The sequence below is a fragment of the Lepisma saccharinum genome, chromosome 26, assembly GCF_977018435.1.
Source record: "Lepisma saccharinum chromosome 26, izLepSacc3.1, whole genome shotgun sequence".
Classification (NCBI taxonomy): Eukaryota; Metazoa; Arthropoda; class Insecta; order Zygentoma; family Lepismatidae; genus Lepisma; species Lepisma saccharinum.
Genome location: NC_139254.1, coordinates 51718504 through 51735919, shown reverse-complemented (window position 1 = coordinate 51735919; position 17416 = coordinate 51718504). Strand labels below are relative to the sequence as shown.

Below are 17416 nucleotides of genomic sequence, written 5' to 3'. Positions count from 1 at the left end.
AACATCTTCAAATCACTTCTGGCACACAGACATTCCAGCATGGCCTTTCAAGACCACAAGAATGATTGTGTTCACATCAGCAGCTGAAGTGGAAAATGTTAGCTGGGGGGATGCTTGGTCAAGCCTGAGGTTACCTGGGGGATGCTTCTATGGTTTAACATGGTTCCAATGAGACATCTGGGGGATGCTTTACGAAACATTGCTAGCTGGAGGATACCTGTATATACAGGATAGTAACAGTGCTAGACCATACAATTGTTTTATTTACTTTGGGTTATTGTTTGGGCTATACTGACTCATGATTTTCGAACAGGTGTGTTCAGGTTACCAGCCAGGTTAAATCGGCATTAGCTTCCAACGTTTCAAGTGCAAACATTGATCTCACCTTCAGGGAATGTGAAAATGGAGACCAGCGTAGGGTTACATATGTGACTATGATGGAAGCAGAGCTTGGATGCTGTCTTTGTATTGGCTCGCTCTGGATCCTGGTGTTCTCATTGGCTGGTGTCGTATTTTTACGGAGGAGTGGGTTACAGGTGTGACTGAGCTGGAGTCCCATGTCCCTGTTGAGATTGGTGCTTTCCCGTGAAATTGCTACGGTTTCCTTTACTTGTTGGTCCCAGTAACCAGCACATTTGGTAATTACGAGGGATGATCGGAAAAAAAGGTTACAAAGCATATAACTTTTGTTTTATTCACTGTAATGTAACGAAAATTTATGTGTAAATTAATAATATGTTTGGCTTGTTGCGAGTTTGAGGATTTCGGATTCTGACCATGTATACCCGAGAAGCGGACATTTAAAATGGTGACTCGTCTAGAAAATTGGTCAAGAGTAGAAGTGAGGGCAGTGGTGCAATTCTTTGGGCCACAAACACTACACCTGCTGACATTCATAGGCAGATTGTGGAGGTGTATGGGGAGGGGACAATTTCAAGGCAACATGTAGAGAAGTGGTGTCGTGCCTTCAAAGAAGGATGGACCAGTATTGTTAATGACAACTCTGGACACAGCGGTAGGCCCAGTACCTCAACCACTGACGTGAACTGTGCTCTTGTGGATGAGTGTATTCGTGAGGACAGAAGAAGAACATTACGCTCAATATCAGCTGAGCTGGGACTACCATTTGGTTGGCTGGCCACCATTATCTGACATGTGATGATGTCAAAAGAGCTGCCTCACGGTGGCTACGAGTACTTGACGCGGATTTCTGTACAACCGGTATGGAAAACCTCATCTACCGTTGTGACAAGTGCTTGAACAAAAAAGGTGATTACATCGAGGACTAGTATTGAGTGTCCTTCATCATCAGGTGTGTTGATCTTCCAGCTATGTCTAACACATACGCCATAATAGGCTTTGTAACCTTTTTTTCCGATCATCCCTCGTATTTTGGTGTATGCAAATAAAATCCTGTGTCCCTCAGTGATGCTGTGTTCTGCAAGTCCTGACTTTTCTGGTTGGAATTATCTGATGTTGCACTGATATTCGTTACGTCGCTGTTCAATGGTACATCCTGTTTGGCCTATACAGTTGCTCAGGTGTTGCCCCGGTGTCAAACAGGATGCACCAATGAACATCAGCACAACATCAGATTATTCTAACCTGGAAAGTCAGGACTTGCAGAACACAGCATCACCAAGGGACACAGGATTTCATTTGCAGACACCAAAATAAAAGCCAAATGTGCTGGTTATTGGGACTGACGAGCAAAAGAAGCCATAACCATTTCACAGGAATACACCAATCTCAACAGGGACATGGAACTCCAGCTCAGTCACGCCTGGAACCCACTCCTACGTGAAAATACAACACCAGCCAACGAGAACACCAGGATCCAGAGCGAACCAATAGGAAGACAGCATCCAAGTTCTGCCCCATCATAGTCATATACGTACATACAGGGTGTTTGAAAAGAACTCGCTAGTTTTAAGTATAAATTTAATAGGGAAAGTAATGAAAACTTACATCAATGAGTACATATCATGAAAGAGGATTCCTTCAAGTTTTGTTCAATGTTAGTACACCTCAACGTGGGATCCATTTGTTGCCCTGCACACGTCGAGACGATATTCCACTTCTCGCCACGTATTCACCAACATTTCAGGTGTAACTGTCCCAACCGCAGCGATGATTCTTTCCCATAAATGATTGATGTCTCTGATCCTAGCACTGTACACAACATTTTTTATGTGGCCCCAAAAGAAAAAGTCCAGTGGGGTTAAGTCTGGGCTTCATGGTGGCCAAGGTATTGGGCCAGCCCTGCCTATCCACCTTCCTGGAAAGCGAGTGTTAAAAACCGCACGCACCTGTTTACTGTAATGAGGTGGGGCGGCATCTTGTTGGAAAAACACAAGCCCCTTTTCCGCCTCAATATCGTCCATTTGGGGAAAGACGTACTCTGTCAACATGTCATGGTAAACGTCCCCGTTTATTGTTTTTTCTACAAAAATGAAAGGACCAACCACACGATCTTCCATCAAACCGCAGCAGACATTAAGTTTGGGAGAGTCACGTTGATGCTGAATAACTTCATGTGGATGCTCTGCCCCCCAAATTCTACAATTATGACGATTAACTGTTCCACTGACATGAAATGTAGCCTCATCAGAAAAGAGAATGTTTGGTAAAAAATTGTCATCATCATCAATTCTGTGTAGAAAGTCAACAGCAAACTCATACCTTTGGATTTTATCAGTAGGTTTCACTTCATGTAACAGTTGCAATTTCAAGGTGCGCAACTTTAGTCTTTTACGAACAACATCATACACTGTACCTTTAGGCACTCATAATTGTAGACTACGTCTGGCCAATGACTTCTTCGGGCTCCGAACACACGAAACACGGATCTGTTCAACAACATCTTCGGAAGTTCTCGGTCTACCTGGTGATTTAGCATTTAAAACACTACCGGTTTCTTTGAAAGACTTTAGCCAATGTCGGATAGTTTTTGCTGTAGGTGGTTCACCACCATACTGACGTCTAAAATTACGTTACACTGTTATAACTGACTCAGTTTTCACAAACCAAATAACACACTGCACTTTCTGTTGCGGAGTACACATTGCTGCTGAGTTGATCTGCACTACATGAACGCCGGAACTGAACTGAGGGAACAAAGGAAAAAACACAGCACTGGTGCCGTCTCAAGGTCAAGCAGACCTACCAACTGCAAGGGTGCCAAACTTGGAGAGTTGATGAATCAAACACCACAAACTAGAATACTGTATGTCACTTTGTACAGATTCTAGGACACATTAAAACTAGGGAGTTCTTTTTCAAACACGCTTATAACCCTTCACTAGTCTCCATTTTTGCATTCCCTGAAGATGAGAGCAATATATGCACTTGAAACGTTGGAAGCTAACAGCAATTTACCCTGGCTGATAACCCAAACACACCTGTTCAAATCACGCCACCAGGAAACCCACAATTCCTATTTTCACGAATTCTTCTTAAAATTACAACCTTTTGACAAATATAAATTGTGTTGTAATTGAAGTATTGCTTTGGTAAAGAAATGTAAATACTCGAATCATGTGACAACAGGACATCAAGTGAGCAACTAGAACAGCAGTTCTTCCAGACAGCTTCTCAAGGTGAAGCTATAAAAAAACCATATAAAATCTATATTTTTAAAATGCATTTATCTATATAATGTTGAACTGCAAATATGTGACAGTCATAAGCATATAATTGAAAAATGAAAACAGAAATGAAATATCAAGAGTTATTTCAGAAAAATGACAATATAGTCACATTGTGATGGTCACCATGATAATTAACTATATAGTTTATAGTCAGGATCTGAAAAGTGTTTGAATATTAAAAAATTATTAGACAATACACAAAAATTGGTGTTGCCGTCTATTTCCAAATGCCAATATGAGCAATGGGACTATGTAAGCTAAATACAAGGGATATTCAGAAATCAGTTCCCGATTGGCTTATTTGTTTTTGAATACACAATAAAAGAGAATGAACATCAATTGACTTTGAAAACAAGTTTGTTTTTGGTCAAAAGTTTTTGGCATCTGGTAAGTTTAGTACATATAAAGGGTGCGGCAGCATTCGTAGCTTATTTTGGCTTGCGTAGTACAATGACGTAATGTATGAATGCGTGCCATCTCGTGCAGCATTCGTGTACTAATGAGGTGCCATTTCGATTGTTAGAGTGAGATGGATCAGTGGAGTGTACAGCATCGTGCCTTTGTTGTGGAAAGTTATTTCAAGAATAATGACTCTGTAATTGCTACCCAGCATCTATTTAGGCAACATTTCAACGTGGGACATCATGGGAAAGTTCCAGATAGACGGACCATTCTGAGGTGGGTTAGTGCATTTCGATTAATGGCCGCTGCGTGTAATCGTAAACCAGGAAGAAGTGAAAGAACTGTGCGGACACCAGAAGCCATGGAAAATGTTCGTGCTGCAATATTGCGCAGCCCAAAAAAATCTGCTCGCCGACATTCGCAAAATTTGCAAATGTCAGATCGCTCATTCAGGAGAATATTGCATGAAGATCTCCATTTTCACCCATATAAGCTGCAGATTGTGCAGGAAATTAAGCCTCGCGATTGGGTTTCACGAGAAACATTCTGCTTAACGATGCGTGATCTCCTTTGCCAAAATCCCGAAATGTTGGACACCATCATGATGTCAGATGAAGCTCATTTCGAGTTATGTGGTTCAGTGAATAAACAGAATTTGCGTTATTGGAGTGATGTAAACCCGCATGAACTGCACATCAAGCCATTGCATAGTTCTCGTGTCACAGTGTGGTGTGGAATTGCTTCGTTTGGGATTATTGGCCCTTATTTTTTCGAGAATGACATCGGTCAGGCTGTAACAGTCACGAGTGAACGCTACCTAATTATGCTGCAAGACTTCGTTCTTCCTCAACTAGGGATGTTGAATGTGGATATGGAACAATTATGGTTTCAACAAGATGGTGCAACCTCGCATACAGCCAGAATTTGCATGACTTTTTTGCGACAGACATTCCCAGGAAGAGTAATTTCCCGTTTCGGTGACATCTCCTGGCTGCCACGGTCACCCGATCTGTCATGTGCCGACTTTTTCCTTTCGGGGTACCTGAAGCAAGAAGTTATCTGAACACGTTGTGCCACCATTCCTGAGTTGAAGGACTGCATAAGAACTGCCATTGGCAATATCCCAGGGAATATGTTATGACAAGTTATGGAAAGCTTCCAACGTCGCCTGGATGAATGTATCGTGCAGAGGGGGCATCATTTGAGAGGGGTTATATTCAAACATTAATCCACCCAATTGGACAATGACTTACACTTTATCAAATGGCATACCTTTAACTATTAATTGACATAATAACTAATAAATAAAATTCATTTACTTCCTCATGGTGTGCTATTAATATCCTACTATGAACGCTGCCGCACCCTGTATATAGGTGTGTGTATGAATTTGTAAAATCTGTCATAATGAAATGAGGCAAATATTATATAATAAAAAATTATGTATACATTATTATGTGTAGTTATTCAATTGTACCACTCTGTAATTATTTGCTTATTTTTTTAATAGTGTGCATGAAGTGCTGGCAGAAATTGCAAAGATCTTGACAAGCTTACAGTTCTTCAGAGTAGGTAAGTGTAATTTATTTATTTTTATTTTATATTATTATGTTTATAGAATCAGTGATTCTGAATCACCAATGAAGTGATTCCTCTTTGTACTGATACCCCTACAAATGCTTGCAGATTGAAACAAGTAAAATTTGTAAAAAGATTGGTTAATAGTGTGTAAGTATTCCACTCCACTTATATTAGGGTGACCATACGTCCCATTTTGACCAGGACAGTCCCGTCTCAGAGGCGTGTCTCGGTCGTCCCGTGGGTATTACTATAAAGCCATCATTTGTCCCGTTTCATAAAAGTCTAGGAGTTATCTTGAAAACAAAGTCTAAATTTGAGAGATATTCATGTTAAAAAAATATATTGTATTGTTTTGTGTGTGTTCAGTTATTTGTAGGGCAGTGAATAAGCATGGTCAAGAAGCGTACATGTAGTTTCAATACGGAAATGAAACAAAAATTTAAAGTTCCTTCATCTTGACACAAACTCAAAAGACAAATCTTGTGTTGTGTGCCTGATATGTGGGGTAAGGTTTTGTGGGAGATTTGTAAAAGGTTGGTGAACAATAAAGCTCTTTCTGAAGAAGATTGGTTCTTCTGATAAATACTTATGGAGCTCTTCCTCAACTTCAGTGTACAACTAACATGAAAGTTTGATCAGAAGAGACCAGAAAAACTATGTAAGTCAATTCTGAAGATTATAATAATTAATACCTTTTGACAGCGGGAGATCATATTCCACTTATTGTTTATGATGTATCATTTACGTGATCCATCCTTTAAATAATAATACATTAATTATAACAATAATTTTATTATTAGGACCAGCCCATTTTTCAGGAAGGAGGGTAAATAGATCTCCTTGGGATGTCCCGTTTTGGGGTCAAAATATTATGGGGATACTAACTTATATGCATCCATTTACAAACTAACTAACTAACTAACTCTCTAGCCTTCTTAAACCCGAAGGTACATGGCTGCAGCAACACAGGCACTTCCATCTGTCCCTATCTTGAGCAAGTTCTATATACTCTTTTCCATCCCTACTGATTTCCTTTAGGTCCATCTCAACGTTGTCCCTCCATCTTCGTCTTGGCCTTCCTACAGGTCTCTTACCATCTGGTTTCCCAACAAGAATCCTGTAAACTCTTCTTAGCTCTCCCATTTGTGCCACATGGCCTGCCCACCTAAGTCTTCTTGATTTAATCACTCTAATAATATCTGGACATGAATACAAATTATGTACTTCTAAATTATGTAACCTTCTCCACTCACCTGTCTCCTCATCCCTTTTAGGTCCAAAGATTTTCCTAAGGATCTTATTTTCAAATACTCTCAATTTATGTTCCTCTTTCAATGTAAGGGACCAAGTTTCACACCCATATAATACTACAGGCAAAATTACTGTTTTGTATATTTTAACTTTTAGTTTCTTAGATATTAAACGAGAAGATAAAAGTTTATGAAGAGAGAAGTAACATGCATTTCCTGAATTAAGCCTACTTTTTATTTCCTCTTTAATATCATTTTCATTTGTTAATATTACTCCTAAGTATTTGAATTTGGAAACTGGTTCAAACGAGTTGTTATCAATAATTAGATTTTGATTATTACCTAACACTTGGTTTCGGCCTGTAAGCATATATTTAGTTTTCTCTTTGTTAACTTCCAAACCTATCTCTTTAGCAGTTTTTGAAACTATTTTAGCATTATTCTTAATTGTATTTATACCATCCCCTAATAAGTCTACATCATGTGCATATGCTAACAACTGAGTCACACCATTTAATTTTAGTTCTTTGTTAGTTTCTTTTACCTTCCTAACAGCATATTCTAACCCATCATGAATTGTAAATTTGTCAGACACATTAATACCCACACAAATTTTACTTTCTGCCGAAATACTGGCATCAGTATTGACTGATACATCAGCACTTTTATTGGCTCAGCAATAATATCCTTGCCTCCAAGAGTCATGTAAATTAGGACAATATTTTCTTCTATGTGGATTAAATGATCGTGCTTCGCGATGCTCACCTGTCAATCCAGGTTCACCCTTTTGACCCTTGTCGCCAGGAAGACCTTCAGGGCCTGAGGTACCAGATTCGCCAGGACCACCAGGAAGCCCTGGGGGACCACGTGGACCTGATTCCCCTGGAAATCCATCAAGGCCCTTTGGTCCTGATGGACCAGGATGTCCTCTGGGGCCTGGTGGACCTGGAGGACCAGCACGACCTTTACCACCCTGAGAATATAAGCATTTGTCAGCATTAGTGATGTCACAAAAAGGACAATAACAGTTTCTTAATGACACTTTGATACAAGTACTTAAGCGTCCCTAACAGCATGGTCCAGTGGCTCAAGTTTTCCATTTACAGCTAATCATTGCAATTAGCTAACAGTGGCATAAAATATGCAAAATTATAAAAATACATAACATTACAAGAACTCAAAAATAATCTTGTGAAGTTCTTATGGCAACAGTAGCTGCTGGCTAAGCAATAGTGCATCAAATCAAATCCTTAAACCTTGCCAGCCTTGAAAATACATTACAATAAAAATAGTTTTTTTAATTCCACTCTTCACAAGATGTGATGCCTTAACCACTTGCCTGACACATTATTTTCCCAAAAATGGTCCATATTTTACACATTTTTTTTATTGTGTGTTTGTAATGTACCAATAATGGCAATTAAGGAACAGTAACAAAATTCTATTTTTGGGGTCAAATAAGGTCACAAACCTATTCAAAAATTCTCCATAATTATTAACCCGAGTTAACTCGTACATATAATTTGAATTTGAATTTAAAATTTTGGGAGGGTCAGCACTTAGGCCATTTTGCTCCCATCACATTATACGGGGGCCAGCCCCTTATCGTTACAAATAACAACGCTAACGTTGCGTAACTAAAAATCTTAAAATGTTCTGACTTCTGTTAAAAGCTGAAGCTGTAAAGGGGCACTCAGTACACATAAGGACAAAAGAACAGGACAATACAAACAAAATTATACTGGCCATGGGGCCAGTCGCCAGAGCCTCATTAGTCTTCAGTCCAGGGTGTACTAACATGAAAGTGAGGTTGACATTTGGGTGTACTATGTGGAAAGTCATCCCTTACACCCCTCGTACATATAAGGAAAGTACTACAAATGTTTGAAAATATCATATAAACTGTCGAAAATAAAATGTCTTCACATTTTAATGTTGTCCAAGTTTAAAGACTATCACACATATTGTCTCACATCAAATGTTATCCACAGTGTGATAAACCCGCAAGCAGGGGCTAACACAGAGTGCAACATCGCGATGTGGGCAATAGTATCTTGACTCACGTGGAACCTTCTTTCCTCTCACATCACTGGAAAGGTGACAACTACGTAGTATCACGGGAATCCTGTAGATGGCAGCAGTACCTCGACAAGCTATCTACACCTTCCACCTAGTGGCCAAAATGGGAATTAACACCTATTAAAGCTCAAACGAGACTGTTCGGGTAGGCCAAAAAGTGCACTGTAGTTGTAAGATTTTAACGAGATAGCTAAAACAAATTCCGAGTTAGCTCAGGTCAATCAGGCAAGTGGTTAATGAACTTTTATTGCTTACCCCAGGTGGTCCGGGAGGGCCTCGCAACCCTTGCAGACCAGGTGGCCCATCCAATCCTGGCTCTCCCTTCGGTCCAGAACGTCCTGGTAGCCCATCAAGCCCATCCACACCTCGGTCGCCTTTCTGTCCTGGAGGTCCAGGTGGGCCGGCATATCCATCTCTACCCTACGAGAAGTTTGAAACATGTCAAAGAACATACTTTTTCAGCTTAAAGATTCAAATGCTCAATTCTAATTTTGCCTAGAATTATACTTTGAAAATAATTAAATATTCGACAACTAAAGGATAACATTCAGATTTATAGCCAAACAGTTTTCTTTATTGCCTTAAGTTTATGTCACAATTTTCAAAAGCTGCCTTACATTTTATTATTGGGGAATTCCACTAAAAGTGGCACTACTTCATGTAAAAAACAAAATTAATTTATCTGAAAATTATTATTGATTTTAATTGAATTGAGGTTTAAATCTTCGCAAATGCATATAATATGCATATTTCACCAATAAAAATTATTAGCATCTGCAGCAGTTCATTTTGGTTTTGTTTGAAAAACTTTGATTTTGTCAAAAAAAAATGGGGGGGACTGTAGGCCCATCAGCCCCCTTCAAACATCAGTGCCTGTATGTGAAAAATCCATACTAAAATACAATATAAGAAATATATTAGCATTGGTTGTAGTGTACTTATATAATTTTTACTACATCAAAGAATGCCAAGTAATGAGAAAATATAAGTCAATAAACCAGAACAAAAGAACCAAAACAAATATTTAAAAAAAAAAAAGTTTGTTAATACAGACCCTAGGCCCTGGAGCACCAGGCAATCCCTTTTCTCCTTTCATTCCAACATCTCCGGGAATACCAGGATCTCCAGTCATACCAGCTTCACCTTTTTGTCCTTGCGGTCCTGATTCACCCTTAAAGAAAACACAAAATAACAATGTAAGCTAATAAAATTGAACATACTTTTTAAAGCACGACAGTGATTTTTAAATTTTGAAGGAGTTTTCCTTGACACTGTAGCAGTTGACTATATTACTTTGTAGACAAGTGGTTCGAATTCTACTTTAAATGGTAGTCCAATGTCGATTTGATTATGTGAGCATAAAGAATTTGAAGAAAAGCTTTGAAAAAACAAATACTTTATTAACCTCTGTCTTTTGATGGTAGCATATGGTGAATATTTGATTTGATTTCATTTGATATTATTTATTTCCATCCACTTGATCATATGAGTACAAATAGCACTATGATATGGTATAGCAATTCTATGTTGCTCAAAGTTGAGAATACTTTCCTTCGGAAAGTTGGGAACCAAGTTTCTTCCTGTGTGGGCTCTTCTCTTCCCAGCCAGGGAGGGACCAGGACGAAGGAATGCAAGAAGTGACAAATGAGCCCTGTATCCCTTCGACTGGACACTGCCCATCGTCGCTGAACTAATTTAGGGAACATATGGCAGAAACTGGAGGACCCAGAGAATGACCAGGAGATGCTATTCCCACGGCTTGGTCAAAACGACGCCGGACAATCTGATTGGGCCAGGGGGGCACGTGATCCACCAAAACCTACAGTTTTGGGATATAGTTTTGAAAGAAAGGACAGTGTGTGACGAGACTGGAAATACAGAGTACCCGCCAACAGTGTGCGGCTAGGCTCGAAAAGGAACATTATCCTCCAAAGTGCATGACGAGACTTGGAATAGAGTAACTTAACTAACTAACTAACTAACTAACTCTCTAGCCTTCTTAAACCCGAAGGTTCATGGCTGCAGCAACACAGGCCTTCCATCTGTCCCTATCTTGTGCAAGATCTATATACTCTTTTCCATCCCTACCGATTTCCCTTAGGTCCATCTCGACGTTGTCCCTCCATCTTCGTCTTGGCCTTCCTACAGGTCTCTTACCATCAGGTTTCCCAACAAGAATCCTGTAAACTCCTCTTTCCTCTCCCATTCGTGCCACATGGCCTGCCCACCTAAGTCTTCTTGATTTAATTATTCTAATAATGTCTGGACATGAATACAAATTATGTAGTTCTAAATTATGTAACCTTCTCCACTCACCTGTCTCCTCATCCCTTTTAGGTCCAAAGATTTTCCTAAGGATCCTATTTTCAAATACTCTCAATTTATGTTCCTCTTTCAATGTAAGGGACCAAGTTTCACATCTATATAATACTACAGGCAAAATTACTGTTTTGTATATTTTAACTTTTAGTTTCTTAGATATTAAACGAGAAGACAAAAGTTTATGAAGAGAGAAGTAACATGCATTTCCTGAATTAAGCCTACTTTTTATTTCCTCTTTAATATAATTTTCATTTGTTAATATTACTCCTTACACGGTAGATTGTGTGCATAAGAGTTCGAACCCGGGACAGTATTGTGTTATAAGTGTACAATCGTGTGTGGCGATAAGTACCAATCATGTGTAACAAGTGTATCCTTTTTCTTGTGTAAGTATGTTAGGTTTATGTCTTTATTAATTAAACATGTTAAAATCTATGTTTGTTTCCCTTATCTGCAGGGTTTAGAAATTAATATCTGATCATTGGTAACTGCAACGGGTAAACAAGACCAGGTAACGTTAGGTCGAGCTCTTGGCTCGTAAATTCCCCTAGCTTCCCTGGCCGAATCCTGGAATGGACCGTTGCTAAAACACCAAATCTGTTGCAATGGGATAGATCAATTATGTGTATAATTTTGACTACAAAGGAATTAACACATACTTAAGCATATTGAAAAGTATAAAAGAGTATAAAATAACATAACATAAAAAATAGAAGAAAAATGAAAGGTTATGTCTATTAATGAAAAATATGATCTAAGTACTCCTCTGTGCTGTAAAACAAATACTTCATTAGCAAGCTCTTTACTGTCATTTTAAATTTAGTTGGATTATGATTCTTGAATTCCTCTGGCAGTTTGTTATAAAGTTTTACACCTTGAAATACTAGACCATTATCAGAGGTGCAACCACAATTTTTTGTCTGCGGGGGGGTACCAGGATTAATGTACCAATAATAATAATAATAAGAATGTTAATAATATTAATGTTAATAATAATAATATTACTAATTATGTTATCACAGTATTATTATTATTATTATTATTATTATTATTATTATTATTATTATTATTATTGGTTTGCTTTATTTTACTTCACTTCTTGTGCCACTTTGGCTAATTTGTTAAGATGGGGGATGAATGATGGCATGATGAAAATGATGAATGGATACTCGTAAACATCCATGCTCAAGCTCTGATTTGAAGCCAGGACCAGCATTGCAAGTGAAGCGAGCAAGATAATTTTACGAAAAGTATTTTTATTTGCATAACATTTTAAGTTCTGGGCGGTTATTGCCCCCTGCAGGTACACTTAGCCATCAATGTTTGCTTCCCTTGCCCCCCCCCAGAACTCATTTTCGACCAAGGTTGGAGGGGGCAATTCCTTCCCCTGTGGTTGCGCCACTGACCATTATGTGTTCTGGATGTGCGGACAGTAGAAAGGTGGAGGGAGTTCTGCTTACGAGTGCTGTATTTGTGTGTGTCCAGATTTTTTTGAGAAGATTTTAAAATGTGTATGAATAAAGTACAATGTTTCTAATAAGTACAAACATGGAAGAGGTAATATTTTAAATTCATTGAAAATTTGTTTTGTTGGCCTTGAGAGGGATACATTTTTAATTTTTAATATCCGTTTTTGCCAAATAAAAACTTTCTGCATATTTGGTGAACTGCCCCAGAAAGAGATACCATATGTAAGTACAGGTTGAATCTGTCCAAAATATACTGTCCCTAAATCATTTAAAGATAAAAGATTTCTCACAATTCTCATCATGTAGCTAACTTTTTAGTTAAAATAGTAATTTGCATATCCCAAGACAGGTTTGTGTCTATCCATACTCCTAAGAATTTTATTGCATTGCTATATTTGACCACTTCATTTTTAATAAATACATTTAAGTTTTTTGTTTGATTTACTGGATTAAAATTTACTACGACTGTTTTATTAACATTTAAGGAAAGCTTGTTACTGTTTAGCCAGGTGTTTAGTTGTGTCATTGTTGAAACGGAATTCTTTTGAAGTTGCTCATATTCCAGGCTTTTTACTATGATGTTTGCATCATCCGCAAAAAGTATTGTTTATACCCTGATAAAGTTTCTGGAAGATCATTTATGTATAGTAAAAATAAAACTGGTCCTAGAATTTAACTTAGCGATACACCTGTTTTGAGGAATAATTTGTCTGATTTGATTTTGTTAATATCTACATACTGACATCTATGTGTCTTTTAAATAGGAAGTGACATCTATCTGTCTTTTAAATAGGAAGTGAACAATTTTTTTTGCTAAACCCCTGATTCCATAATGGTCCATTTTATCTAGTAAAATGTCATGTTGTACCAAATCAAATGCTTTGGTAAAATCTAAAAATAATCCATACATATGCATTTTTTTTTTGTTTCTCAATTTTAGTATGTTATTTGTAAATTCGAAAATAGCTTCTGATATTGATTTAATTTTTTGGTATCCAAATTGATGTTTGGATAGAATTTTATATTTTTCTATGAAAGTTAATAATCTATTTAGCATAATTTTCTCTATTACTTTAGAGAAAACTGACAAAAGAGAGTTTGGCCTAAAGTTTGAGCATTTCTCTTTGTTGCCTTTTTTGAATAATGGCCTCACTTTTGCTATTTTGTACTCACTAGGGAAAATACCTCTTTCTAAAGGTGTGTTGCAAATACTTACTAGTAGTTGTAAAATACTATTTGCACCTTTTTTAAGTAGAGAACTTGAAAATTCATCTGGCCCTGATGAATACTTATTTTTTAAAATTTATAATTACTTTCTCGACTTCTCCCTCAGTTACTGGGGTGAGAAACATAGTGTTTGTGTTTCGGGGACTGCTTAAATATTACATATGTTCTTAATCTGTGTAGAGATTACTGGATTTTTATTTACGGTATTGGGAATGTTAACAAAATATGTATTAAAAATTTGTGTTACATCAAGGGGATTGCTTATATTCTCTCCATCGGACATTATTTCTATTCTTTCATTCACGTTCTTTCTTTTCTTACCAGTTTCATCATTAACAATTTCCCATAGTTTCTTTGATTTATTTGCAGATTTGTTTATTTTATCTACAATGGCTAATTTCTTCGCATTGTTTATTACCTTCCTGAGGATATTTACATATGTTTTTTAGTGGTCTTTAAGTATGGGATTTTTGTTTTTGTGGATTTCTTTATACAATTTTCTTTTTGTTTCACAGGATTTTTTTCCCCTTTGCTTATCCAGGAAGTTCAGTTGGTTTAATTAATGGGTTGTTCGTATGTTTTGTATGGAAATGCTACTTCAAAATGATGTAGTGATTGTTACAAAATTTACACAAAATGTAATTTAGGATTGTGAACTGTATGGTTTTCTATTCCTCCATTATGTGAAGTCAAATCTAGAATTCCATTACAGTAATACACACACGAGCTGTCACACAGGCGTGGATTTACGGAGAGGGCAATAGGGATGATCGCCCTCCCAACTGCCATGTGTTTGGATATATTATTATGCCTAATATTTTTGAAGACTCAAATGTTCTGTCTTTTAACACCAAGATTAATAGGCTGGAGAATATTTTCTTCTAAAAATTGATTTATGTTTATGATAGAGTAATCAGAACTACAGTTTAAATTTGGATCTGTTACTGTGCAATATGCCTGATAAGGGGATCGAACCTGAGACCCCTTGAGGGAATAACTTTTTATTCTCTTTGTTCACTTTACTCCTCATATCCGAACATTCAGTTTATCGTGACATTGGGAGGAGTTATGATAACAACCCCTCTTTTTGCATAAGTATAGAATGTGGAAGAACATGGAAGTCATCGTGGCTCATGTTTATAGTATGCTGTTTACACAAAACAGCACAAGTGTATGCTAGAATTGATTCTTGGTGAGATACAGACTCAAATTTGACCCTCCCAACTACAAGGTTCATTCAATATATAACCGGAAATATGTTGTAACAAATATTTATTAAAGCACCAAAAGAACTACAGTACTATGTTTCAACATAGTCCGCCCCCCTAGTTCAATGCACCTACGATAGCACTTGATAAGGGCATTGATTCCATAGGGGAAAAAAATCTTTTGGATGCATGTGTAAGCACTCATGCACTGCTGACAGGACTTCCGTCATCATTCTGGAACCTTGATCCACTTAGTCCATCTTTCAGTTGGCCAACGGTGTGGAAATTGGTAGGTGCAAGATCGAGCAATTATGGAGGGTGGGGTAAGCACTCAAACTTTAGGTCCTCGATTGTAGACAATGTGACACTGGCAGTATGTGGTCTCGCATTGTCATGGAGCAAGAGCACACCAATGGACTCCAGACCACATCGTCTCTGCAGAATGGCTGGTTTCAGTTTGTCATGCAAAAGGTTGGAGTAGGTGGTACTTTTACATTATGCTTCTATCTGGGAAGCAATTTCACCGACAGTAATATGCTGGTTCTCCCCTATCAAATCCTCCACTTGAGCAATGTTGCTTTCCGTGACTACAGTAACAGAGTGACCTGGACGTGGAGAATTCTCAACACTGGTTATGCCCTGTTTCAACTTCTCAGCCCACTCGTACACTTGTGATCGACTCATACAGTTGTCACCGTACTGAACTGTCATGCGGCGACGAATTTCTATCGGTTTCACTCCTTCACTCAAAAAAAAAAAAAATCTTACGGCACTTTGCTGCTCCAGCTTGGAGCACTCCTGCAATGATGCCACCTCTTGTGTAACTGTTTCCCAGCATCCCATGCACGAGGCAGGTGTGCCAGGCTTAACTATGAATAGCTTACAGATGACTTCACAAAATAACAAACATATAACAATCACGGTCGTATTTTAGATTTTTTATACTACTTTTCCAGTTATGTTTTGAATGCACCCTGTATAACTTTTGAATTCGCAACTGTGCTCACATAAAAGGTGAATGCCCTAAGTTAACCCAGTGAACAAATGGGAAGACATAGGAGAAAGATATGGACTGTGTGAGAATATGTAGGCTACCCTGAAGATGAGAGTGACGTTAGCTCTCAAAAGCTTGGAATCTTTCCCACAACTCACCTGGTCGATAGCCCGAGAGAATCTTTTCATCAAATGAGCATTACGTTTGCACCATCATTTTTTTAACAATCCTGTATATACTAATACTGAGGTATTATGTAAAATACTATTTACCCTGTCTCCTTTATCACCCGGTTCACCACGTGGTCCAACACTAATTCCCTTAGGTTCTGTGAAGGGTAAAATGGCCGAATCTCCTCTGAGACCTCTCTCCCCCTTTAATCCTTTCTCGCCCTTTTGCCCTTCATATCCAAGTCCCATATTGCCCTTTTCACCTTTGGATCCTGGTGGTCCGGTTGGGCCCTATAAAGAAAAAAGGCAGTAAATAATATGAAAGGCAGGTAAGAAATCTGCTCCAATATAATGCTATAAATTGAAAAGTAACTTCTTGCCATACTGTGTGCAGTCATTATTTCTTAACATTCATCAAGCTTTATTTAAATTTGCATGAAGTTCCATTTGAATTTGTTAACAATATGAACTTAAAAATGCTACCTTATTCTTTTAATTATGAACTTCATATTAGCAGATGTTATGAAACTTTTGTTAACGTTTATCAGAATTGCTGTAAATTTTTTAGAAAAAATTAAAAACAAAAAGTTATATTTAGAAGTTGTAAGTTAGTACTAAAAAGATTTTTACAAAACTTACTTGTAAATATTCTAGTGGCAGAGACCACCGAAATTAATAGAACATTTACAAGTAAGTTTCGTGGAAATACTTTTAGTACTCACTTACGTCCTCTTAATTATCAACCGCGTATTTTATTCCCTCTAACATGAAAAAGGTTATAGTTTGGACACATGCATATATAAAAAATATATTTTTGGAAATAATTTCGGTTTGATTTATTTGCACCTTATTAAAAAAAGTAAGTCTAATTATTTGTACATCATCATTTCAACATATAACATTAGCCATAAATTAAACAAAAGGCTTATCTAAGTAATATCTCAGTAAATATAAAAGGAAAAGTTAAGTACAATACATATGAAAAGATCCAAGCAAGCATTTTTCTTATGGACATCTTTTATATGTTACAACAAGTAAATAAGAAAAATAACCTTTTTAATATT

General features: G+C 37.5%; 1 protein-coding gene across 1 annotated transcript in view; it reads right to left on the bottom strand.

Annotated features, from left to right (window-relative positions):
- Col4a1 (Collagen type IV alpha 1) overlaps window positions 1–17416 on the bottom strand; it is a 312472-nt gene that overhangs the window by 89039 nt on the left and 206017 nt on the right. Inside the window, exons 7-10 of the mRNA XM_083112536.1 lie at window positions 16455–16643; window positions 10017–10133; window positions 9218–9382; window positions 7649–7856 (exon numbers count right to left, since the gene is read on the bottom strand). Coding sequence (XP_082968662.1) covers window positions 7649–7856; window positions 9218–9382; window positions 10017–10133; window positions 16455–16643 — 679 coding nt within the window. The remainder of the gene's footprint in view (window positions 1–7648; window positions 7857–9217; window positions 9383–10016; window positions 10134–16454; window positions 16644–17416) is intronic.